Here is a 27,546-nt window from a genome sequence, read left to right as displayed (position 1 = left end):
AGATTTTTCTCAAAGTAGATTACAAATTCAATACGTTAGCATCATAAAATCAATAGTGTTTATACTTCAAATAACCAGTCACTTGTTGGATCTTAAAAGCTATGCAAGATAGGACACTTAAAAGTAATGCAACTAATTGAAAAAGAGAATTGAAAGAAGACAAATATGCACACAACTACTAAAATGTACTATAATCAGCACATAGAAGACAAGATATAGCTTGAAATAAAATATTTAGAATATAATTCAATTGAAACAGATGAGGACTATAGTTTCTACTAAGGATCTAAATCGCATATAATAGAATACATTGTCTGACTTCACACATTGCTCAGTTTTGACTTCAAGATCCCAAGTTATAATAGAAAACAAACATGTTTAATGATAAGAAGGCTCCTTTCTCACAGAAAGTATATTATTCTTGATCCCGGTAAGAGAATTTCTCTCTGGTCTTAACAAAATAATGTAACACTTAGGGACAAAGATGCATCCCAGCAGACCTGCAGCAGAGGCCAAGATGGAAAAGACCTCCATGGCCACCATCACCTTCCCCTTGCTGCTGTGGTACACGGGGAGGAAGGTGACCCACACACTGCAGAACACCAGCATGCTGAACGTCAGGAACTTGGCCTCATTGAAGGTGTCAGGCAGGTTCCTGGCCAGAAAAGCCACAGTGAAGCTGAGCAGAGCCAGGGAGCCCAGGTATCCCAGGACACAGTAGAAGGCAGTGAGGGAGCCCTTGTTGCACACGATGATGATGTGGCCATGTTCAGCATGTGCATCTGTGTCAATGTAGGGTGGATTTGTCCCCATCCAGAAGCCACAGAGAGTGAGTTGGATCAGGGAACAGATGGGGATGATGAAATTTGGTTTCCCAGATACCAGCAACCTCCTCATCCTCTTGCCTGGAGCAGTGATTTTAAATGCAAGCACCACGGTAATGGTTTTGGCCAAGACCGTGGAAACAGCCACAGCGAATGCAAGTGCAAATGTGGTCTGCTGGAGGGTGCAGGTGGCTGTGTTGGGTTGGCCAATGAAGAGCAAGGAACAGAGGAAACAAGAGAGGAGAGAGATGAGCAGGATGTAGCTGAGAGTCCTGTTGTTGGCCTTGACAATGGCAGTGTTTTGGTGCTTCACAAAGAGCCCAAGGACAGCAGCTGTGAGGGCAGTGAGACTCAGGGCAGTGCCAGCCAGAGCTTTTCCCAAAGGATCTTCATAAGCCAGAAAGGTCACAGTTTTACGCAAGCATTGGTTTCTCTGAGTGTTGGCATATTGATGACCTAGACACTTTACACACTGTTCCATATCTAGAAAAAATTAAAATTGTTACTTGTCTTTGTTTCATATCTTTTTTACAGTCCCATCCCCAGGAACTCTGTGGACTTGAACTAAATGGTGGCTTTTTGATATTTTTCTTGTTTTGTCTTTTCTTTCTCTTTCTTTTTTCACAGTGTGGGACTGAGCTCAGAAACTTCCATGAGGTATATTTATAATGATTTTAAGTTTTCGTATTTTGAGAAGAAAATTTACTTAAGTCATTATGTTGTCAGTTTTATGTTCTAATCCTTTAGCTTCAGCCTGTCAGAAACCTGGATACCAAGCAAGTATCACCACACCTCATGCTTCCGTTGTATTACAAGCACAAAATTAAAGGATGGTATATAGAGAATAATTCCCAAGTAATCCTATTTGTTGTTTACTATCATTTATAATGTGGCATAACCATAAAACACTCTTTGTACAAGTAAAAGAGGATCAACCTTTATTACTTACTTCCCTTATTTGATCTAACTGAAATTGTTATAAATGCTTCCCCAGATATTCAATTAACAATCTCATATTAGGAAGCCAACATTATTTACTGTGTTCCAGGAAAATACATGTTTGGAAATATATTAAATGTGACTTGTTCCATTGTTGACCCTTTACATCTATGTGTTTGCTGCAATCACTTTTACATTTTTATTTTCAAAAGGGTGTTTCTATAGTTTGATTTGGGCATCTTGCCAAACCGTTACAGCTTATGTACTACATATTTAGTGATTTTGAAGTGCTGAAAAATCATTTTTCAAGATTTTACATATGAATACTTTATGATCAAGGTGTAGAAACAGGTTTTATTTGTAATAGCCTTGTGTTGAATAACTAGGAATTTCAGTATAAATTTATGCATTGACATAAATTTTACAGTTAACTAATATCACTAGAAAATCTTATTATCGTGTTTCTCTATTTCTAATACATATTTTTGTTAGTTTTCTTCACTGCATTAATCATGACGTTGATCATCATGGCTGGCACATTATGACCCAGAAAGTTCTAATCTCATTCTTGCTAATGCACTACAAATTGTAAAGTGTACTATAGGATAGCATAACACTAATTTTGAGCAATTGTTAGAGACTTTTCTCCTACTTCTTAACTGGTAGGTAATATTCTCCTTTATCTTTCTTTCTAATATCAGAAGGTGCACAAAGCTCTTCAAACCTCAGTTAACTGAAAACATTTTTTCAAGCTCTTTGAGCAATGTTTGAGCAAAGGTTTTTGATGAAATGAACTTAATTGTCCATTTCTGTTATTTTAAAATTGTGGTTTGAAGAATTACCATCCTGTTTACCATGAGTTAGTGTTAGAATTAACTGAAGTTTGGATAAATACTTTGTGAAAGCTGGCCATCAAAATGTAAATTGCTGTCAGATGTCCATTGGCTCCAACTTTGGTGAGTGTTACTTTAAGAAGAATTTCATCCTTGGCCACGATACTTACTTAAACAACTGCAGTCTAGAAGTTGGAAAAGGACTGTTTTGCTGAATTCAAAGGATTAGGTTTTTGATCTACAAATTGTTCAACAATGTTGTGCTGCTGACCTAAAAAATATGTGTGAACTGTTGATCACGTCAGGCCCACAAAGCCTGCACTTGTTAGTATGTCTGCACTTAGCATTAGTTTTTATTATTACTTGATTTAACAAAGCATATCTCTTAAGTATTTACTGATGCTTTTTATTAAATCATAGTTCTATTTGGTACAAATACAGTATGCAGTAGCAGGTCACTCATGACAAGAACACTTTGGACACTTATTAAAGCATGTTAAGAAATTTCCTCCAATTTTCATGTCCTTTATTCTCTGTCATTTTTCTCATTCCTCTACTAATTGTATGTTCTTGAAGTGTACCATTGGCCTTTACAAAATAGTGTACAGGACCAAAAAACCCCATCGTTGACACATTTTGCAATGAGTCACAAATTAGGATATTGTAAAACCTCTAAACCATATTCCTGCTCTAGTAACCATCAATTGACCCACTGTCTGGACTGTTAACTCAGCATGCACTACAGTCTTCCTGTGTTCTTTGTCTTCAGTGCCTTATACCTTACAAAGTTGGACCAGAGGGATTTGTGATTGTTACTCTCTGGATAAAAACAGCCACTCAAACACTTTTTCCTTGGTTTAGTTTGAAGTAGGCAATCATGTAGGCTTTATTCTACAAATTATTTGTGATCCTAACCGTCATCAATGTATGCATGTATTGGTAGATTACATAGGTGTTGAGAGGAACATTCTGCTTCTTTAGTATTATATTCTCAAATCTGTGATTATGTCTCTAGCCTTTGCTATGCCTGGGGTGCTCCAAGCACCAAGATTAAATGCTGTTTCTGTTAAACATGTGCACAGTTGAGAGTTGATGCTGAAAATTGTCATTTATCCCTTCTAAAACTGTAATTTTAAAATATCCAAAATCAAATTGATCTGCCTAAGTTTTCTGAGAAAAATTAAAGTATCAGTTTAGCCAGATGTAGCAGTACATAAGTGTTATTCCAGAGAATTAGTGAACTCAGACAGGGCTTTCAAATTTTGGGGGCAGCCTGAGGCTAATTAGTGATACTCTGTCACATAATATCAAATAACAGTATTTGGGAATATGGAGCATTGATAGAGCACAGTTTGGTTTAATGACCAGTAATGGAAAAAAGATTAAAAAGTATGTAATAAAAAGAAAATGAATTAGAGTGAATTTCAAAAGGAAAAATTCGTTTTCCAACCAGGTAATAGCACTGAATAAAACAAATCATTTGATAAGCGAAGGAAGAATCAGTGTCCTCTGTGTCATTGGTGTCCTCTATGAGATTTTTTCCCATTACCTGAAGGGGCAGAGTGAGTGAAAAGTGGATTGAGTATGTGTCCACAGGACACGCTCCTACCTGTTTCATTGGTGATCTCACTGTTTGCACAAGGGGTGCAATCAAAACAGCAGGCAGCCTTTCCCTCTTGAGGGCTTTTTCTAAATCCAGGACTGCAACTCTGACTGCATACTGAGAGGGGAATCTAAGGCAAGAATGTATAGTGGTAATTTCTTAGAATTTTACTTACTTCAGAATTTTGAGAAAAAATTTATTTTCATAGCTACATAAACAAAACTATTGAATCCTCATGCCAAGTTTGTCTCATACTATGAAACACATACTTACAAAAATAAAGTAAATGCATTCATTTCCCACCCACTAGAAAACATATAAACAATCTTTTTTAAAATTTAAAAATTTAAAATTTTATTTTAAGTTATTCAATGTCCACAGATGATTGTTACTTGATGACAATTGGAAGCACAAAACCTTTGAGAGCTTTAGCTCACTTGTGCTTAAGGAAGTGCATCATGATTAGGTCCAACATACCTCTGTAACTCCTGTGGACCACTCTATCATATCTTCAGATAAAGTCATTTTCTGACCACGTGGAGCATGGGAAGAAAATGTTCCCACTTTAACTTTAAGTCTAAGGCCTTCTGGAAAATTCCAAAAATTGAGAATGTCATACTCTGAATCCAGTTTCCTTCTGTCGTTCAAATTCACTTGGTCTCCAGCAGAATTGGAAAATTGGGTGTTCTTCAAAAATGGATTCAGCTAAAAACACACAACATCCTATGTTAACAGGGCTCCAAGATACAAACAAAAATATGAATGCAAGGAAGGTCCTAAGTGTCACTAATTTCCCTTTACTCAGAACCGTTTAAGCAATCGTATCAATTAAATTGGAACAGGTGAATGTTGAAGGACTAAAATGTACCATAGTCAGGAAACACCATTCAACTTCAGAAAAATAATTTCTTCCATTCAAATTTAAATAGTATGTACAGTTGGGTTGGGGAAAAACATTAACTGTTAAACTGAAGCTTCTAAATTTCAGAACTTACAGCCTGCCTTCAGCCTCATGAGCTGGAAGTGGGCCCACAAAATTCCATCTGCTTACCATGCTTTGGCAACTTGCTCTGAGATGGGGAATGCTTCACCCAGAGTCTCACATCACCAGAGGACAGCCTGGAAAGTCCTTGTAGGCCTATTTGGGCCTGCAGGCCCAAATGACCCCCAACTGGCCAGCAGCACCTTGCATGACCAATGGTGTGTGCAGCAATTTCCATCCAACAGAGAAGTTTTGACACATTGCTCCAAGATGGATAAAACCCTACAGTATCCCATATGACCAGAGGATGCACTGAGAATTCTCTCAAACCATTTGTCCAGTCCAGTGCCCCTGAGTAGCCTGCAGCCACCTATACTCCATGTCATGAGCTGAAATTGTGTGCAGCAATTTCTAGTCCATGGGGAGGCTTTAGCTTGTTGCTCTGAGACTGGCAAGGCCTTACCAAGCATTCCACCTCGGTGAAGGATGGAGTGGAAGGTCCCTCCAGGCCTGTTTGGCCCCATTCAGCAACACCTGAGTGGCCCCTTGCCACCTGCGCTCCACCTTGTTATTCAAAAGGACATGCAGTGATTTCCATTATACAGCAAAGCTTTGGCACATCATTCTGAGGCTGGTAAGACCACACCTGGTGACACCAAGCAGCCAGGAGCCACCTGATTAAGTCTGTCTGAAGACTTCAACTCAACCATTGAAATTCCATGCAATAGGAATAGATATTCTCAACCAAGAAAGAAAGTGACAGCTTGCTATCAGCTTCCCTAAGGGAACATGGGAATATGATAAAATGAAAGAGAAAAATGCAATTTCAAACCTTCAGCCTACTCCAAGCAAGCCTAGGAGACATGAAAACAGAAGAAAAAGTAAGTCACATACCTGAAACTCCTGAAATGACAGAAAAATTGAAAAGTACAAAAGAACTCAGATCTGAAATAATCTGCTGGTAAAAGAAGAAATGATAAGTATAATGAAAGAAATGCTTAACCACATATCTAAGAAAGATAAAAAATAGAGGAACAATGCAAAAAGATGGAAACCTTGAATGAACAATATAAGAAACAAACAGATTGTATGAACCAGACTCATAGAGGTGTGCAGGAAATCTTGAATCAAGTTTGGCCAACCCACCTCAATGAAAATGAAGATAGACCCTAAAGACAAGACTGCAGCTAGTGAACAGGAAAGGAAAGATCTTTTAAAAATAACAAGGAATCTGGAAATTACACTTCAACACTCGCAAGATGATTCAAAGAAAAATGACACAGGATTGATAGGTATAAATGAAAAGGAAAGTGACCAAAGAAATGATACTGAGGCTATTTACAGAAGTAATGGCTGAAAATTTCCAAAACAAGAAAAAGGAAACTGAGACACAGATAAGCAAAGCTTATGGAACTCCAAATAGCCATAGGCAAAATAAAAATACACCCAGACTTACAATAATGAACATTCCAGAAATCCAACATAAGTATAGAGTATTGAAAGATTGTATAAGAAGCAGATCACCTATAAAGAAAAGCCTATCAGAATCACAGCAGACTTCTTTTTTTTTTTATTTAAGAGGAAAAAGAGAAAAACACAAAACAAAACAAAGCAGTGTAAGGTTACACATAATACAGAACTACAAAAAAAGACATAACAGTAAGAAATCACCTGTTAATAGATTACATAATATCATCTTGGAAATAGTTGCTCAAATCACAGTATCAAAGAATACAAAGTAGACATTCAAACGGAGAGACTGCAAACAGCTGTGAATCACAGCAGACTTCTAAACACAAACAGTGAAGTCAAGAAAAGCATGGATTGAAGTATTTCAGATCCTAAAAGAAAATGACTTCCAACCCAGATTGATGTACCCTGAAAAACTGTCCTTCAAGATGGATGGAAAAATAGGATACTTTCATGACAAAGAACATCTGAAGAACTTCACGCCCACCAAGCCAGCCCTGCAAAGAATATTGAAAGACATTCTAGATAGACATATGAAAAAACGACTAAGCAAGGCAAACAATTAAATAGAGGTGAAAGGTAAAGAATCAACAGGAAAAAGGTAATATGTCAAAAAATACCAATACATATTTATATATCAGTTATAACCATTAGTGCAAATGGTCTCAATTCACCAATTAAAAGAAACAGACTGGCAGAATGGATCAAGCGATACATCCAATAACATGCTGTTGACAAGAAACCCATCTAACGGGGCTGGAGACTTAGCTCAGTGGCATAAGTGCCTGCCTTGCAATCAGGCAGTTGTGAGTTTTATCCCCAGTACCGATAAAAATGAACAAGACAAAAAAAAAAAAAAAAGAAACCCATGTAACCAAAAGAGAAAATCATAGAATGAAATTGAAATGATGGAAAATGATACTCAATTCAACAGGAACCCAAAAAAAGCAGGGGTAGCTATTCTGTTTATAGACAATATGAACTTCAAACCAAGAATGATCAGGAGAGATAAAGAAGGTCACTACATGCTAGTTACAGAAAATCTTCAAGAGGAAGATATAACAATCTTAAATATCTATGTATCAAATTCCAGAACATCAAGTTATAGAAAACATATCAACAGAAATAAAAAATCAAATAAGCAATAACACGATTATAATGGGAGATTTAGTATGCAATTGACACAAAGAAAGAGATCAACTAGACAGAAAACCAGCAAGAAATAAGAGAACAGAATCACAACAGTGAACAAGTGGACTTGTTGGACATAAAGAGTGTTCCAACCAATAACACCAAAATATACATTTTTCTCAGCAACACATGGGACACTTCTTAAAACTGACCATATACTAGTCCACAAAACAATGCTTAAGTAAATGCAAAAGAATAGAAATTATGCCATGTATGTTTGATTCATAGCACAATGAAACTAGAAATTAATGGGCAAAAAATGGCAAAATCCTCACAATCAGTGGAAATTAAATAAACACTCCTGACAAATCAGTGGATCACAGAGGAAATTAAAGAAGTTAAACAATATTGACAAGCAAGTGAAAATACAAATACAACATACCAGAACCTGTGGGATGCAATGAAAGCAGTCCTCAGAGGAAAATTTATTGCAGTGAATTCCCACATCGGGAAAACCGATTAAACATAAATAACCTGACACTACATCTGAAATGTCTAGCAAAAGAAGAGCAAATCAAGCCTAAAGTCAAAAGAAGGGAGGAAATTATAAAGATCACACAGAAATCAATGCTCTGATTTTACAAACTAAGAAAACAATGCAAAAAATCAGTTAATGAAAAAGCTTACTCTTTGAAAGTATAAGCAAAATTATAAGGCCCTAGCCAATTTTATTTTAAAAAGGAAGGAAAAAACCCAAATTCATGCAATAAGCAATGAAAAGGGAGAAATCACTACCGATCCTTGGAAACAAAGATCATCAATACCTACTTTGAAAATCTCTAATCTCATAGGCTTGATAACACTGAAGAAAAGGACACATTCCTAGAGACATGAATTACCAAAGCTTGATCAAGAGGACATAAAACTGCTAAATAACTCAATTTCAACTAATGATACTGAAAATGTAATCAGAAACATGCCAACAAGAAAAGCTCACGTCCAGATGGAATCACTGAGGAAATCTACCAGTAATTTAAAGAAGACGTAATGCCAACACTCCTCAAACTCTTCAAAGAAATTGAAAAGTAAACAATTCTCCCTAACTCCTTTTAGGAACTAAGTATTAATCTAACACTAAAACCAGAGTAAGACCTACCCCAAAAGAGAACTATAGGCCAATCTCCCTAATGAACATACATGCAAAAATTACCAATAAAATATTGGCAAACAGTGTGCAGCAAATCAAGAATATACCCCAAGACCAAGTGGGATTCATTCCAGGAATGCAGGGATAGTTTAGCATATTCATATCAATAAATATAATTCATCATATCAATAGTCAAAAATAAGAATCACACGATCATTTCTATAAATGCAGAAAATGATTTTGATAAAGTTAAATACTCATTAATGGTAGAAGCCTTACAGACAATTGGAATAGATGGTGTTTACCTCAGTGTGATGAAGGCCATCTATGGCAAACCAACAACCAGTATCATATTAAACAGCCAAAATCTGAAAGTCTTTACTCTAAAATCAGGACAAAGTCAAGGATATGCAGTATCACCACTCCTATTCAAGAGTGCTGGAAACACTAGCTAGAGCTATTAGATAAGAGATAGAAATAAATGGACTAAGGATAAGAACAGAAGTTAAATTATAATTATTTGCAGATCACCCCCATAGATAACCCCTTCTACATAGAAGACCCACAAAGCTCCATTGAAAGACTCATAGGCATATTCAATAAATTAAATAATGTAGTTGGATAAAAGTCAATACTCAAAAATCAATAGCATTCCTATGCACAAGAAACTCACTGAGTGAGTGTAAGAAAAGCCACACCCTTAATAATAGCATCCAAAGAATGAAATACTTAGACTCAATCTAGCAAAAGAAGTAAAAGATCTATTCAAGGAACATTATAATACCCTGAAAAAGAATCTGAAGAGGATCTCAGAAAATGGAAGGACTTTCCTTGTTCTTGGATTGGAAGATTAAATATTGTATAAATAACCATTTTCCCAAAATTGTAATACAGATTTAATGCAATTCCAATGAAAATACCACTAGCATACCTCATAGATCTAGAGAAATCATTTCTAAAATTCATCTGGAACCAGAAAAATCCTAGAACAACAAAGGTAATTCTGAGAAACAAAGGCAAGGCAGGAAACATCACAATCCCTGACCTGAAGTTATACTACAAAGCTTGTATAATAAAATCTGCATGGTACTGGAGTAAAAACAGACCTGAAGATCAGTGGAATAGAGTAGAAGATACAACCACAACTACAAACACATTCAGTCACTTTATTTTTGATAAAGGGGCCAAACACATTCACTGGAAGTTAGATAGTCTCTTTAATAACTAGACCCATGCCTATCACCATGTACTAAAGTCAAAATGGATCAAGGATCTAAATATTAAAAGAGAAAATATAGGTAGAAATCTTGAAGACATAGGGGTAGGTAGAAAATTCATGAACAAATATCAAACCGCACAGGAAATACTTTCTAGAACCTATAACTGGGATCACATAAAGATTTTGCATGTTGAAAGAAATTTCTAACAGAGTAAAAAGGAAACTCATGAATTAAAAAGAATCTTAGTCAACTGCCCATCAGACAAAGTACTTCTGTCGAAAACATATAAAAAGTTTTAAAAAAATCATGCTCCCAAAATTCAATCCAAAATTGAACATCTGAGATGAACATACAGTTCTCAGATGAGTAAATACTAATGGCAAATAGATGAATAAACAAGCAACTCTGGGAAGCTTTAAAGGGATTCAAATTAGAAATAATCTCCCATGTAAAAGAAGACATGACAAAAGAAATGAAAAAGGTGCTGAACATATCTAAAAAAACACAGTTAAAAAATTGGCGGAACTAAACCAAAAGATAGAATTCCTAGATGAGCAATATAAGAAACAAATAGAATACATAAAGCAGATGCACAGAGATATACAGGAAATCAAAAGTTCTACTGAAAGCTGTAAAAACCACATCAACGAAAGTGAAGATAGGATTTCAGACCCTGAAGAAAGGATTGCAGCTAGTAAACAGGAAAAGAAAAATCTTTTATAAATAGCAAAAAGGTAGGAAATCACAATTCAACAACTGCAAGATGATGCAAAGAAAAACAACATAAGATTGATAAGGATTAATGAAAAAGAAGGGGATGACATAAAGGATGTCAAGAGGATATTTAGAGAAGTAATAGCTGAAAATTTCCCAAGCATGAGATCGGAAGCTGACATCAGGTTCAGTGAAGCATATAGAATTCCAAATAGTCATAACCAAAATAAAACTACACCCAGATATATAATATTCACCATCCCAGAAACCCAACACAAGAATAGATTATTAAAAGCTATCAGAGAGAAACAACAGATCACTTATAAAGGAAAACCTATCAGAATCACAGCAGACTTCTCAGCACAAACAATAAAGTCGGGAAGAATATGGAGTGAAGTATTCCAGATTCTAAAGAAAAATGATTTCCAACCTAGAATGATGTACCCTGAAAAACTATCTTTCAAAATCGATGGAGACATAAGATACTTCCATGACAAAGAACAACTTCATGATCACCAAGTCAACCTGCAAAAAATATTGAAAGACAATTTAGATACATTTAGGAAAGCAGATAATTAAACAGAACAGAAAGAAAAAGATGCAACAGCAGAAAGATAACATGCCAACAATAAAGCAGCACATAACAGTTATAACCATTAATGTAAATGGTCTCAATGCACCAATTAAAGGAAAAAGACTGGCAGAATGGATCAAGAAACAAAATCCAAACATATGCTGTCTACAAGAAATCCATCGAACCCAGAAGGATACTCACAGACTGAAAATTAAAGGATTGAAGACAATACTTCATGCAACAGGAACCCCCCCCCAAAAGCATGAGTAGCCATTCTGTTTTCTGACAAAGTGAACTTTAAACCAATAATTATCAGAGGAGACAAAGAAGGTCACTACATACTCATTAGGGGAAAACTTCAACAGGAAGGGATAACTATCTGAAATATGTATGCACCAAATTCCATAGCATCCTGTTATGTAAAGCAAGTATTAAGAGAAACAAAAAATCAAATTATCAGCAATGCAATTGTAACAGGAGAGCTTGACACACCACTGACACAAAAGGACAAATCAACCAGACAGAAAATCAGCAAAGAAATAACAGAACTGAATCACACATGTGAACAAGTGGACTTGATAGAGATATACAGAGTGTTCCATATAACGACATCAGAATACACATTCTTCTCAGCAGTTCATGGGTCATTCTCTAAAATAGATTTTATATTAGCTCACTGAGCATATTTAAATAAATGCAAAAGTGTTGAAATTAAGCTTTGCATGTTATCGAACCATAGTCTATGAAGTTAGAAATTAATGACAAAATATACTGCAAAAATCCCAGAAACACATGGAAACCGAATAACACACTCATGAATAATCAATAGGTCACAGGGCAAATTAAAGAAGAAATTAAACAATTCCTACTAGAAAATGAAAATTGTGATACAACTTACCCAAATCTGGGATGCAGTGAAAGCCATCATCAGAGCAATATTTATTGCACTGACTACCCACACCATGAAAATAAAACAAGTACAAATAAGTAACCTGATGCTACACCTCAAACAGCTATAAAAAGAAGAGCAAGTCACGCACAAAGCCAAAAGAAGAGAGGAAATTATTAATATCAGAGCACAAATCAATGCAATAGAGACTAAGAAAAGAATCCAAAGAATCAATGAATCAAAGAGTTGGTTCTTTGAAAGAGTAAATAAAATTGATAAGGCTCTGACCAATCTTATTTAAAAAAGGGAAGAAAAAGCTCACATATATGCAATAAGAAATCAAAATGTGAAATCACTACAGACTCTATAGAAATAAGAAGATCATCAATAACTATTTTGAAAACCTGTACTCTTGAAGGTTTGAAAACACAGAAGAAATAGACAGATTCATAGAAACATATGAAGTATTGAAGCTAGGTCAAGATGTTATAAATCTGCTGAATAACCCAATTTCTATTAATGAAATTGAAAATTTAATTAAGTCCTTACCTTCAAAGGAGAGCCCATGCCCAGATGGATTCACTGCCGAATTCTACAAGAAATACAAAGAAGACCTACTGCCAACACTCTTCAAACTCTTGAATGAAGTTGAAAGTGAAACAATCCTTCCTGAATCATTCCTGGAAGCAAACATTACTCTAGTATCAAAACCTAAGAAAGACCCAACTAAAAAAGAACTATATATCAATCTCCCAAATGAACACAGATGCAAAATTCCTCCATAAAATATTGGTAAATAGGTGGCAGCAAATCATCAAGAAGGTTATACACCATGACCAAATGGGATTCATCCCAAGCATGCAGAGATGGTTCAACATACGTAAATCAATAAATGTAACCCACCATATCAATAAAGCTAAAAGTAAGAATCACATGATCATTTCTACAGATGCACAAAAAGCTTTCGATAAGTTCCAACATTCATTCATGATAAGAACTTTACAGAAAATTGGAATAGATGGTGTTTACCTCAGTATAATAAAGGTCATTATGACAAACCAACAGCCATTATCATAATAAATGGCCAAAAATTGAAGGTCTTTTTTAAAAAATCACACACAAGACAAGGATTTCCTTTGTCACTGCTCCTATTTAATGTAGTACTGGAAATATTAGCCAGATTAATTAGAGAAGAGAGAGAAATAAAAGGGGTAAAGTTAGGAAAAGAAGAAGTTAAATTATCATTTTTTGCAGATGAAGTGATACCCTACATAGATGACCCCTAAACTCCATTGAAAGACTCTTAAATACAACAAATGAATTCATTAATGTAGCTGAATACAAAATCAATACTCAAAATCCATAGCATTCCTATACACTAACAGGAAAATCACAGAAAGTGAAATAAGTGAAGCCACACCCATCACACTAGCAAACAAAAAACCCAAATATTTAGGAATTACCCTTACAAAACAAGTGAAAGACCTACACAGGGAAAATTATAATACACAGAAAAAAGAAATTGAAGATGATCTCAGAAAATGGAAAGACATTCTTTTCTCATGAATAGGGAGAATAAATATTGTGAAAATGGCCATTCTCCCAAAACTCTTACACAGATTCAATGCAATACCAATAAATATACCAGCAACATACCTCATAGATCTAGAGAAATCACTCCTAAAATTCATCTGGAGCAAGAAGAGACCTAAAATAGCAAAGACATTTTTAAGCAACAAAGGCAAGGCAGGAGGCATCACAATCCCTGACTTGAACTTATACTACAAAGCAACAGTAGTAAAATCAATACGTTGCTGAAATCAAAACAGAGCTGAAGATCAATGGAATAGATTAGATGATACAACCACAACTACAAACACACTCAACCACCTTATCTTTGATAAAGGGGCCAAACAGGATCCGTGTAAAAATGACAGTCTCTTTAATAAATGCTGCTAGAAATACTGGCTGTTCCATAACCCAAAAACTAGAACTAGACCCATGCCTATCATCATGTACTAAAGTAAAATCTAAATGTATCAAAGATCTGAATATTAAAGCAGAAACACTAAATATATTGTAAAACAAATTGGGCAGAAACTTTGAAGACCTAGGGTTAGATAGAGAATTCATGAACAGGACTCAAACCGCATGGAAAATACTTCCCAGAATCAATAATTGGGACCACCTCCTATTAAAATTTTCTGCATGTCAAAAAAATTCCAGCATAGTTAAAAGAAAACCCACAAAATGGGAAACCATTTTAGTCAACTCTCCCTCAGACAGAAGACTTCTAAAATATATAAAGATTTAAAAAAAATCAGACTCCCAAAATTCAAGGATTCAATCCAATAATGTGCATCTGAGATGAATACACACTTCGCAGATGAAGAAATACAAATGGCAAATAGATACTTGACAAAAAGTTCATCATCACTAGTTATTAGAGAAATGCAAATTAAAACTGCACCGAGATTCCATCTCACTCCTGAAAGAGTGGCCAGCATCAAGGAAACTGCCAACAACACATGCTGGTGAAGCTGTGAGGAAAAAGGAAGTCTCCTGCACTTTTGGTGTGAGTGTAGACTGTTGTAACCATTGTGGAGGTCAGTCTGAAAATTTCTCAAATGCTGGGATGGGAAGTTCCATTTTTCCAGCTATTCCACTTCTAGGCATATTCCCAGAAGAACTGAAAGCAACATACCACAGTGATATATGTACATCCACGTTTACAGCAGCACAATTTGTAATCGCCAGATATTGGAAGCAACACAAGTATCCATCAACTGAGGAATAGATAAAAAAGTTGTGATATTTTTATATAATAGAGTAGTACTCAGCTGTAAAGAAGGATCACATTGAGATGTTTATAGATAAATAGATGCATCTTGAAACCATACTTATAAGTGAAATAAATCAAACTCACATGTATGAATACTGAATAGTTTCCTTATTATAAGAAAAGATTCAAATATATAAAATATGTGGTAATCATGATCCCCATTATGTGGCTTTGAAGCCTTATATAGTTTTAACTCATTAATGTGAATGGCTTTATTCTGGGCTATTTGATATTATTTCCTGTAATGAAATTAACAGTATTTGGAAGAAAATAAGACATCATAATAGGTAGTGATGATTTAATATCATTTAGTTTTGAAGTCCCCCCGAATTGTTGCTCTTCTGTCTTGGTTTTTTCATGCTGTATCTTACTGGATTTTATTATGTGATAGTATAAAAAACATTTTTATAGACAAAGAGATAATATAGAAATCATTGTTCATTTTCCGTTGGCTGGTTCTAATAACCCTGTAATTTTTTCATCCATTTGAATATTTTCACACTGTCTTGATATGTTTGATGCTATAGTATATGAAGTTATATTTAATTTCAAGGAAAGAGACACTAGAGTAACTACTATTAAGTAGGGTTATCTTGTGGTGAAGCAGTAGGTTGCTGAAATTGTCATGGTTTGACCTGCATTGTTATGTTGTTATGTCCTCTTTTATGTCAATCTCCCTCTTATTAATAAAAAAGTTATTTATATTTTAATTAAGGGAATAAAACTAAAAATTAGCAGGATATATTATGGTAACTTTTTTGATTTCCTATTAACTTGATTTGAAGCCGTGTATTACTCCCACTATTTTGTTTTGACTGATCAGACTGTGTTCCGTTCTGTTTGATAGTATCAATTTTGAGGTTATAGCCAACTATTTTGAAGGCACTAAGATTCACTATGATGCCCATTCTGGTTTGACTATTATCTTCTTTTGAATTCTTGTAATGTTTCCAATGTTTAGGTTTTTTTTTTTAATTTAAGAGGAAAAAGAGAAAAACACAAAACAAACCAAAGCGGCGTAAGGGTACACGCAATACAGAACTACAAAACAAAACAAAACAAAACAAAACAAAACAAAAAACCATAACAGTAAGAAATTACCTGCTAGTAGATTACACACTATTTTCTTGAAAACAGTTCCTCAAATCACAGTATCAAAGAACACAAGGTGGACATTCAAACAGGGAGACTGCAAACAGCTGTGTTCAATGTTCCAAAAACATTAATATAGTCAGCTATTTAACATCCCTAAACACACTTGCTGTTATATCCGTTAGGGCTCTTTTTTTTTCCCTCCCTCTCTTTTTTACAACAAAATTTACACATCTTGGATTTTATTACTCCTTAGTGCTTATTACTTTCTTTGGGGGGGGGGAGAATACAGTCAAATATGGCAAAACAAAGCTGTCAGTCAATACCAAGGATAGACATAGCACATGGTGTAGAACAGAGTACAAGTTTATCAACAATGGTTATCAACGTTGTCCCTTGTTTCCTTAAAAAGAATTGTCTATCTTATTAGATATTATAAAGTTGGACAAAACAGTAGAGAACAAGACCAATAAAACTTAGGCATTGTAAACATTACAGGACTTCCAAAGAAGACAATAGTCAAACCAGAATGGGTATCTTAGTGAATCTTATTGTCTTCAAAGTAGTTGCCTATGTCTTCAAACTTGATACTATCATATAGAATGGAACAGAGTCTAATCAGTCAAAACAAGATCGTGGGAGTACTACAGGACTTCAAAACAAGTTAATAGGAAATCGAAAAGAGTTACTATTTATATATCCTAATTTTTGAAGTACTAGGTTATTGAAACTGTCATGCTGTGACCTCTATTGTTATATTGTTATGTCCTGTTTTATCTCAATCTCCCCCTTATTGTTTCAAAAAAAATTATTTAGTCATTTCTTATGTTTGTATTAATTAAAGAAAAAATTCAATGTTTAGGTTTTATTGGTCTTGTTCTGTACTGTTTTGTTCAATTTTATCTTACCTAATGATATAGGCAATTCTTTTTAAGGAAGCAAGAGGCATTATGGTAAACACTGTTGATAACCTTATATTCTGTTTTTATATCATGTGATATGTCTATCCTTTGTTTCGACTGACTGCTTTGTTTTGTCATATTTGGTTTTATTCTCTTACAAAAAAGTAATAAGAATGTTGGGAGTAATAAAACCCAAACTGTGTAAATTTTGTTGTAGAAAACAGAGGAAAATGAAGTGCTCTAAATGATACAACTGCAAGTGTGTTTAGGTGTGTTAAGATAGATGATCATATTACTGAGTTTTTGTTGGATCATTGAACACAACTGTTTGCAGTCTCACTGTTTGAATGTCCACTTTGTATGCTTTAATCCTGTAATGTAAACAACTATTTCTAAGATGACAATATGAAATCTATTATCTAGTGATTTCTTAGCATTTTATTTGGTAAATCTGTATTACTGGTAACCTCATAACGTTTTGTTTTTTTTCACTTGTAAATAAAGAAATGTGGTATTTTTGTAAAATGTAGTACTGCTCAGCTATAAGGAATTACTGCATTGAGATAATTATAGGTAAATCTATGCAACTTGAGACCATATCCAGAAGTGAAATAAATCAAACTCACATGTGAAAATACTGTATTTTCACACTAGTGTAAGAAATGTAAGAGTACCTAAGATAAAAAATGTCCTATAAATACAGTGAAAGGATAAGAATGTGCTCAAAGGGGAAATAATATCTCAAGAAAAAGGAGGAAAAAGGAAAATGAGGAAAATAAAAATATCTAAATTTGTACAAACACAAAGGATAACTAGGGTGACTGTGCTATAAAATATGTAAGTTCTTGGGACAAAACAGTTATATTCTTAAGACTGGAATAATTTTGCATGTTTGTGTCTGGTGATCTGAGGAACTCTTGAGGACCACTAGGTAAAACAGCCACCTTTTTTCTGTTCCTACCACCTTGTTTGAAGGCTTATATTGTTATTGTTTTGGGCTCTTTTGTATTATTTATTTGTCTTTTTTGTTTCTTTGTTTTCTAGTAATCTGCTTTGTTTTGTTTTTCTCTCTAATACAAAAAGGATAGGTATACATGTATAGTGTTATACATCCCTAGAACTTATAAATAGTTTTCACAAATGGATTATATTATGCATGATGAAATGAGCAGCTGCTTTGAAGAAATAGATATTATGGTGTCAATTGCTGATTCCGTGTCATCATGCTGTGAAATTGAGTAATGCATTTATTCTTTGTTCAGAGTTGTATTAGTCTATTTTGTGTTGTTTAATTTAAACATCCATGAAGGTATGGATAGCTATTGTGAAGAGAACAAGAGACATTATGTCAGCCATTGTTGCTTTTCCTATTGTCTGGTTTTGAAAGCCTGTATGCCTTCATTACTTTGTTACGATCAGTTTTATACCATTTTGTTTTGTATGAATTCATTGTGTTTGAAGATACAGACAACTATTTAGAAGAAAACAAGTGACATTTTGGTAGCCACTGTAGATCTACTGTTGTCTTGCTTTGAAATCTGTGTCACTTCCATTGTTTTCTTCTGACACTCTTGGTTCTGTTTTGTTAAGTTTCATTTTACCCTCTTTAAAGTAAAATTTCTCACAACTTCCATTGTCTATCTGACGATACAGTGCTTGACCCATAGAGTATACCTACAAAATGAGTTCATCAATAGCTGAAGACCTGGCACAATTCAATAAAATTTAATTACATGCCTTGTCAAGTTTAACCCAAAATAGTTTTGGTAAGATTTTTTGTTTTATTAGCAGGTATTCAAGACCCTGCACTTGCTAGACAGTTGCTTATGCTCCTAAGGTGAATCCCTCACACCAATCCAATTTAGATTTGTAAGTATCTACATGTTTCCCACGTGTCCTTAAGAAAATCAAAGAACATGCTTACATGAATGTGGCATTGACATCTTTTAGATCAAGCCAATTAGCTTGCCTTTTGTTCCTCCTCCTTGCCAGTGGTTCTTGATGGAGTGTAATTTCAAGTCAACTCAAAAATACTTCGTTAGCAATAAGTGTGATATATAATGCCTTGTATTTTCTAGAAATGGTCCTAAGATTGTTGGGTGAAGCACATGAAATAAGTGGAGAGATGCACCTTGATGACACTGCATGCCATTCAGAGAAGACACCTTACCTGCCATGGGGAAAACATCTTCATTTGTCTATTTCTCATTGATGGCCGTTGTTCTTCCGCAAAAAGCATTGCATGGAGGGCATGAGCAACAGCATACACACCATTGTATATATTGTAGCTCCTGTCATTCATGGCTGTGTCAAAATGATTTGGAGGCAACCAAGCTAGAGAGGCATTAGGTATACAGTTCTCCAATGCACAGTCAGACTCAGAGAAGGAGCAGTGGAAATTCTTGTACCAGTACAAAAAGAGATAAGTGTCTTCTGGGTATTTGAAAGGAGTGGCTTCCTGGACATAATTTTTGAAACCTGAAATCTCTTGAAAGTGGTGTGAAAAAACAAGAACCCCATGGAATGAGTCAAGTATGAAATTTCTTCCATCCAGGACAGGTTGCCATTGTGAGTTTGTCATCCAGACTTTCCATGTCATTAAGTTTTGTACTATGTTGTAGCTCACATCATTTAGACTATCAGTGTCATAGTAAATAACCACCACATTGACTGATGACGTATCTGCAGTCAGAATATCATGTTTCTGCATGGCTGAGAAATATGACACAGTGATACTTGACACAATTTTCACAAAGGCTACACAGACTCTGTTCCTGTCCATCTCAGTTCTCACATCTGAGAGAAACTGAAGACCCTTATGGCCTTCTGTGGTGAGCACGCCCACCCAGGTCCAGTGGAAATGAAGCATCAAAGACACCATGGCAAAGGCCAAAAATGTGTCCTTTTGAGCGACCTGATGGAGCAAAGGATACTGGCCACTCTCAGACAGTGTAGGATCAAACAAACCATAGTAAACCTAAAATACAGAGAAAATTGTGTAATACTGGTGTTGATGGAAAGCAAGAGCATTTCTAAAGTGTACTGAGTATGCTGTACTAGTTTTAGAAGAAAAACGTGTTCCTCCCTTTTTTCTAAATATTTACCATAGCAGATTTTTTTTAAAAAAATGAGTAAATCATTCAGATATCTAAGAAACATACTTTTCCTTCTTTCTTGCATGTTTGATCCAAAAAATGATAAGGAAAAGAAGTTGTGTGTAACGTATGAAGTCTCTATGTATAGACTCTGGTGCATTGTACCATTTGAAAGACACTAAATGCAGTCATTTTTAAACCTTTATGCTCCTGGTAGCTGAAATTCCCTGCATATGTTTCCATGATTTCCTGTCCTGGAAACCCTCACCTGGGGAAATTTGTAGAGTTTCAGTAGTGGTCCTATCTGAGCTGACGTATCCCATGGATTTTCTGTCAATACTGCTGCACATTTATTTTCTTTCCTACATGTGTAATTAGGTATCTCATGCTGTCCTGTGACCAACAGGAAGGAATTCTCTAGTATCCTCCAATGACTGTAAATGAAATTGTGGAACTCATAGCCCAGAGAAACGTTGGGTAAAATATGAGGATTCCTGTTGATCTCTTCTACAGCAAAGGTGAAAGCCAGGTAGTTCTGGTAGTTGCTAGGTGTAAGCCTGCAAGGAGAACACACAGGTCCTTAGGGAAAAGATTTAATCCATGACATGTCTTCCAATTCAGCACAATATCATTTATGACCTGAATGCTTGTTTTTTAACCACACATTCATATATTTATAACTTAAGTGTGAACATGGTGATATTAGTAGATTGACCTTTTGGAAGGCAGTTGTAATTAAATGAATCATGGGGGTGAATTTCTCATAAAGGGGCTTAGTAGCCTTACAAAATTTCCAGAAGAGTTGCTTCATTAATGTCATATTTGTTATACAATTAACATGATCATGCTACATAAATTCAGAATAAAATTTGTATACTTGAACTATGCAGGTCTTTTGAAAATGTTATACTTTAAAAATAACCTTATAGTTTCCAAGGAGAAAAATAATATATTTATGAGTAACATATGGTGTCCAGGACTAACAAGCATCCATTTCTGCTTAAAAGCTTCATTTTAGGTAAAAATATTTCCTTAATATTATTATTTAAGTGTATCCAAAACAAAATTGCTATTCAGGCTTATGCATGTGAAGAAATACTAATCTGATTATACATTAATCTGCTTGATTCAATGTTTGGGTAACATAATATGTAGAGGCATTTTATACTACACCTATCAATATAGAGAATTGAATGTGATAACTAAAGATAAAATTAAAGATAAAACTAAAATTCTTTTAAGTGAAATCTTAGATTTGCTTAAAGAATAAAAGTGAGTCAGCACTGGCATAGAAATTCATGATCTTTTAGGAGTTCATCACACAATCATGCACCCTTCTCCTGCTGAGAGATTTCTGTTAATACAGCTGTAAAATTGCTACTGACACAGTGCAATCTCCTTTCATTGTTGTGGAATAAATCTTTTAAAAGCTGTATATCACGAGTGTTTTCATTGAAAAAGTTCCCAAAACAGAATTTATTTGTTAGCATCATAATCTCTTATTATTACTCTGGAATTTCTAAGTCACAGAATTTATATTCAGCAAGTTAGTAGAGAAAAAAAGAACTGAAGAGAAAAGCCAGCATATTTATGGAAATGATTATTCACATAAAAAATAGAAAAATATTCTAGTACATGCTCCAAACATATCTAAGTAAACGAGAGTGAAAAAGAATTACAATATAAAACTGGTAAATGATACTCCTTTGCGATAAACATACATAGTGTAGCAACAGATTTAACAAAATTTACAGTAAGACTTCTTTAAAAGCCCTAAAGATAAGGTAAAGAGATAAGAGCACTAAAAATAATACTTCACAAATTTTAATATTAAAAATTTCTATCAATGTTGTCACTAATAAATATTTAAAGATGTGATAATCTTATATGAATGGCACATATTACACAACTAGTACAAAATATTCAAAATCTGAAAAGTAGTGAAACTTTCAGAACACAAAAGGAGCATGGTATTTAGAGAAAAAGCAAGTCAAGATAGAGCTGCATCAATGGAACAGATCATAAAAATAATGTTTTTATAACTTGCTGTGTATCTATCTCATTATCATCTATCATTTTTAATCACAAGATTTGTTGATAAATTCTCTATTAAATTATCATATTGATAGCAAAAATAAACTAATGTGAAAACAAATTAAGTGAATACACACATTAATGGTTAAATAAATTTTAAGTACCAAGTAAATACAATGTAGAAGTAATAATCTCAACACAAATGTACTTTCAAAATTATAATTGAGATGCATTGCAAATAGGAAAAAGAAAACCGGGAGTGTTTATTTTTCCAGCCTATGAGGTCATATCAATTTCTGTTTAAGCATGATTTATATAAAACCATTTACAATAACAAAAGCCTAGTAAATAATTTTAAAAATACCTAACCAAGAATATTTTCTTTTCCTTAATATGTAAAAATTATTTTATAAATTGGAAGACCTTTCCTAAGACAAAAAATTAATGAAGGGTAAGTCATAAAATAAAATACTTAAGATAATGAATACAATATAATCAATCCAGATGTTAATAAAGTGTATGTCTGTGTATAAAAATGCTTCCATTTCTTTTACCTCAACTTAGGACAAGTGTCCAGTGTAAAGGTTATGGAAATTTTGCTTCCCTGAGTGGCTGTTTTAAAGTGCTTATTATGTTGTTGTAGGATGTGGTTTGACAACATGTGTATAACAATATAAAATAGATAATTTGGAATACAGCTATTTTACTCTTGAACATTCTCTAGATTTAATCAGGGAGGATTCCTCTACACATCATATATCTATTATCCTCCTTAAATGAAAAGAGGAACTAATTGGAAAAGTTGGAATATTCAAAAAAGTGTGAGAATTGACATGATAGGTTGAAAGTATATAAATTTTGTGTGTATAAGAATTAGCATGAATTTATATAATATTATGTTGTATAAGGACAAAAAGTTGATGCAAATATCAACAGAGACACAATGATGCTACCTTGAATGTATTTATGTGCAGAAAAGCCAAGAATAGAGTATTAAATATTGTGACTACTACATTTGCAATATGATTCTGCAAAATATTAAAATTAGATTCTTTTGGTATAAAATATGTAACTTGATTATATGTGAGCATTTTTATTTTTCAAAAGTTCTTTTCTTTCTGATTTTATTAAGAATCAAAATAATCTTTTAAGTCCCTAAACTCTCATTCCTGGTAGATATATCAGCCTGAGCATAAAAGCTCTGAATTTCACTTGTTTTTTTCACCACAGACAGAGATTACAGCATGTGGTACAGCATAAAAGCTGCCTGATTCTCTGAGCATATGAGGGGGCTGTAAAGAAGAATAGACGAGTGGGACCTTATCTTTTGCTCCCAGGAATAGAAGCAGAACCTATATGCTAGAGCTACTCTTGAAATCTGATAATGCTTGGTATTTGATCAGTTCTTCACTGTACACAGATGATGTCTGATCCTACTGGGATTTTTATAGTTAGAATTCTCAGGCAGCTTTAGCTACACTCCCTGATTTCCTGCCTTCATCCTCCCGGTTAGCACTAGACACACATTACCCCATCCACCTTTCAGAATCCACTTTCCTAAATGAACCACATTCCATTGGATTCTCTACTGAAGGATATATCCTGATCAAATAAAATCCTTTTTAATCTTTTCAGTAAGTGACATGAGTAATTAATCCTTTCATAGGGTTTAGTTTGTTTTTAGCAGAATTCTCTTAGTAAAAACATCCAAATATTCTGATCTATTTCTAACAAGAAACATTTAGTAGTAAGAACAAAAGTCAAGCCTTCTACATTAAGCCTATCAGTAATAACACACATTTTAGACAAAGATGGAAAAAAACACATTTTCAAGTTGTAATGAAATTCCTATAATGCAAGCTGATAGAGAAGCTTCAGCAGAGGAAATCTTTGAGCCCAGTAGTTTGCTGGTAGCATAGTCTGCACAGTAAGTCCCTGTCTTGGAAACTCTGTAAACATTTAGAAAGTGTCTAGGAATAAAAATATAAGCAAACCTCTGGATGTTATAAGCTGTATGAAATAGGTAGAGATCCTATTTGCAAAGGGAAAAGGCTCACTTCCCTTATTCTACTGTCTCTGCTCAGGTTGTTGTCTTAAAAAGACTGCAGTCACAGCTGGCTAATGTAGGGACCTGATGTCACAGCAAACAAATGCCTCTATCATCAAGCAAAAAAACCAATAAAACAAAGATCAATAAATTGTTAGTTAACACATACATGATTACACAGAAGAGAAAGCACAGAAAAAGTTACATCACCAGGTTGTAGAAACTTCCAGCCCTGAAATTCCAATTCCAGTGCTGAGTAGTCTCTTCATCTGTCTTTCTGGGTTCTGATTGGGAAGGTCAGGGCAGAGTGTCCTCTCTACAGATGAGATCCTAACATCCTCATACCAGTGAAGGCCATTAAAATCCAGTTGAGACAAAAGTGACAGTAGCTTAACTTTGCATGACCAGAAACAGAGTCTGTAGCCTCCAAGACCTGCTCACGCACCTGGTGGAACAAATATCTGTATCTTCTGGACAGGTAAGAAAGAAACTTCTTGGGAGATGACCAGGCTAACAGTGAGTTTCTGTTCATATCAGGTTGTGCACCAAATATCCTAATATTTAGCTTTTACAACATGGTTGTGACACTCCAGGAATGATCTTTCTTTTTTAATTTTAATCCTTCATGAGGACAGCTGCAAGAGGAACACTATGGAATAAAAACCTTCTATAAGACTCAATTTATTACTGTTCCAATGGCATCTCTTTTTTTCGCACGAAAGCACCAGTCATTTGCTAGAATTCTGTGACCCTTGTAAAAGCTGTCATTCAATTATATGCTTGGCATGAGACCTGAATTGGGCACAGATACACGCATCCAACTGAGGAAGAATCACATTGGCAGGGAAAAGTCTCACAGATGATTTATGCCTTGTTCTGGACCCAGGAGCCCTGTGGAACCCTAAATTGTTTTTTTTTTTTTGTTACCAAGGTTCAAACTCACGACCTCACACTTTCCAGGTAGGCACTTATGCCACAGAGCTATATCCCTACCCCCTAAAGTGTATTTTAAATAGTTACTGAATATTCAGAAGAAATATTTTCTCCAAGCACAAGGGGGAGAAATATGATAAGCTAATTTGTGAAAGTGTAAAGGATTTTTTGCATAGTTAGAGAAACATCAGCAAACCCTTCATTGTATTAGGGAATGTTTGGCAAAAGCCACTTAGCATTCAGTTCAATCCAAGGATTTCAGCTGTGATGAATAACGTCACCTAATGTCATGCAGTACTATCTATGTAGGAGGAAGGACATGGACCATGGAATATGGTGGAGAGTGGGGTCCCTTTCAGGATCCAAGAGTCAGAACAATTTGCTATGAACACAAGAAACAAAAAGAACATTTTCTTCCTCATTCCAAAATATGTTTAAAAAGAACAAGAAAAATAAATAGTCAGGCCTGTTGGACATATGTGCATAGCAGAACAGGATAACACCATAGAGGATATTGATGCATCAATGTGAAGATCCTTACATATTATCTATTCTAGTGTCCAGAACAAAACAAATAAACAAAGATGCTTACTGGATGAAATAGAATTCTCGAGTTGGCTTTATATGAAATATACCAGTATAGTAGATATAGAAATAGAGAGACAAAAAACATCCAATCACCACATCTCCATCCTTGTGCACACTGGTGCTCCTTCGTAGAAGGCAGGCTTCATTGTCAAAAAAACACACTAAGATAGGAAGCTGCAGGGCTAGGAAGAAAATAATCAAAGGCAACATCTTATACATATGTGCAATGCTTTAGACTGAGTTAAGAGGAAACATTCAATGCAGGACAGGTATGTAAATATATTATGTGTCTGTACTTCAGCATGACATTGTGTCTGACTCAGGTTGACACTCTGATGCCCCAATTCCTGTCACCAGTGACTGCTCTATGTCCCTGGAGATGATTGCCACCATTGTCCCTTGGGCTCCACACCTGAGGGTGGTGTCCTAGAGAAAAATACCAGCCAGAAAGCATCCTTGAGTGTCACTTTTTTCACCTGGAGCCACCATGATGTAATTCAGTTCCAGTGATAGCAACACCCCAGGGACCCCCTCCTCCTGGGCAGGTTTGTTCCTAAGTCTTAGTCATTAAGTCAGTCATGCAGGTACCATTAGAGATTTGCTATTTGTTTGCATTAGAATATTTAATGTTACTGTTCTGGTATTGTGCTTTACAAAGTGGAAGATTAACGAGTATCATATGATAGGCCCATGATTAAGATTTTCAGCCACAAAACTTTCTCGGCAGAACTGTGTTGTCTGTGTACCAGCTACACACTGTAACTGACAGCCACACCCACTCTTCACTGCTTGTGGTACAAATAATTGTACTACAGTCAAGAATCCCAAGTTAGTTACTGGAGACCACTGCAGAAGTATAACACATTTCTGAATTGTGTAATTTGTCATATTTCTTTGCTGCTTAATGTTTTCAAGTATCTTCATTCCATGATTCATTATATTGTAGTATTCCAAATGTAGTCTTACAATCTTGGCTTCCACCAGTATTTAGGCTTTTATGAGAACATGCGTCCATGTGGTAAATTTCTTTTCCCCTCATCTTCAAGCAGTGGAGAAAAACTGAAAATGACTTCTGTATTTACCATCAGTCAAATTTTTGAGGAGTAGGGAAGTATAGAGAGCATTTACAGCCATGACACTCAGTGGAACTTTTAGAACAAGTAGATTACTATGAGTAATAGTGTATTTGTCCGATCCATTTTGTATATGTCAAAATTTAAATATCCAGTGCAAGGCATGAGCCTCAGTGTAAACTTAGACTTCAGCTATTGTATATTTATCAATATTGGATTATACACTTGTAAACCCAATCAGACAATCTGTTAAACATGCAAGGAGTTATTGATTTTTCAAAAAATAAAGTTAAAAATTTAAAGTTTATAAATTTTGAGAGGATAGTTTCCAATTTGCAAAATGTTGATCTCATGTTCTTAATTAGGTTCTAAGTGCAAAATCATCAGAATTTCAAAAACTTTTAACACATGATTAAAATTAATAAGTATATAACTGCAACAGTTGATACACTTGAGAAATTTAGAAGTTAACTAAATGGCTCAACAATTGTAGTTTCTAGATGTAGAGTTTCTTGCTGACTTTGCTGTTTTCCACTGCCCTAAAATGTTGCCCATTTACCATGTGACATCCTGCGTTGGAGTTAGCTGATTGTGGACTGAAATCTTGACGAACT

The 27,546-nt window shown here is 34.8% G+C and overlaps 1 protein-coding gene across 1 annotated transcript; it reads right to left on the bottom strand.

Moving 5' to 3' along the window:
* Positions 1 to 378: 378 nt before the first annotated feature.
* On the bottom strand, positions 379 to 27,501 carry LOC100718849 (vomeronasal type-2 receptor 116-like). Its single transcript, XM_063229116.1, has 7 exons — positions 27,492 to 27,501; positions 25,864 to 26,041; positions 20,526 to 20,814; positions 19,333 to 20,139; positions 4,677 to 4,904; positions 4,206 to 4,329; positions 379 to 1,307 (listed from the first exon to the last, which is right to left on the bottom strand). Exons 1-7 carry the CDS (start codon positions 27,499 to 27,501, stop codon positions 379 to 381), a joined length of 2,565 nt encoding a protein of 854 aa, XP_063085186.1.
* Between the last annotated feature and the right edge of the window lie 45 nt (positions 27,502 to 27,546).

The sequence above is a fragment of the Cavia porcellus genome, unplaced genomic scaffold, assembly GCF_034190915.1.
Source record: "Cavia porcellus strain 051 isolate PalLab524CR breed Dunkin Hartley unplaced genomic scaffold, mCavPor4.1 scaffold_17, whole genome shotgun sequence".
In the NCBI taxonomy this organism is placed as follows: domain Eukaryota; kingdom Metazoa; phylum Chordata; class Mammalia; order Rodentia; family Caviidae; genus Cavia; species Cavia porcellus.
The sequence above is the reverse complement of the archived record's forward strand: the minus strand, read 5'-3'. Positions and strand labels throughout refer to the sequence as shown.

Excerpts from the sequence above, each read along its gene's own strand:
- LOC100718849 (XM_063229116.1), bottom strand. Across the intron at positions 20,140-20,525 it reads AACTCTACAAATTTCCCCAG|GTTTACTATGGTTTGTTTGA; the intron begins GTGAGGGTTTCC and ends TCTGTATTTTAG. Across the intron at positions 4,905-19,332 it reads AGATGTTTTCCCCATGGCAG|CTGAATCCATTTTTGAAGAA; the intron begins GTAAGGTGTCTT and ends GTGTGTTTTTAG.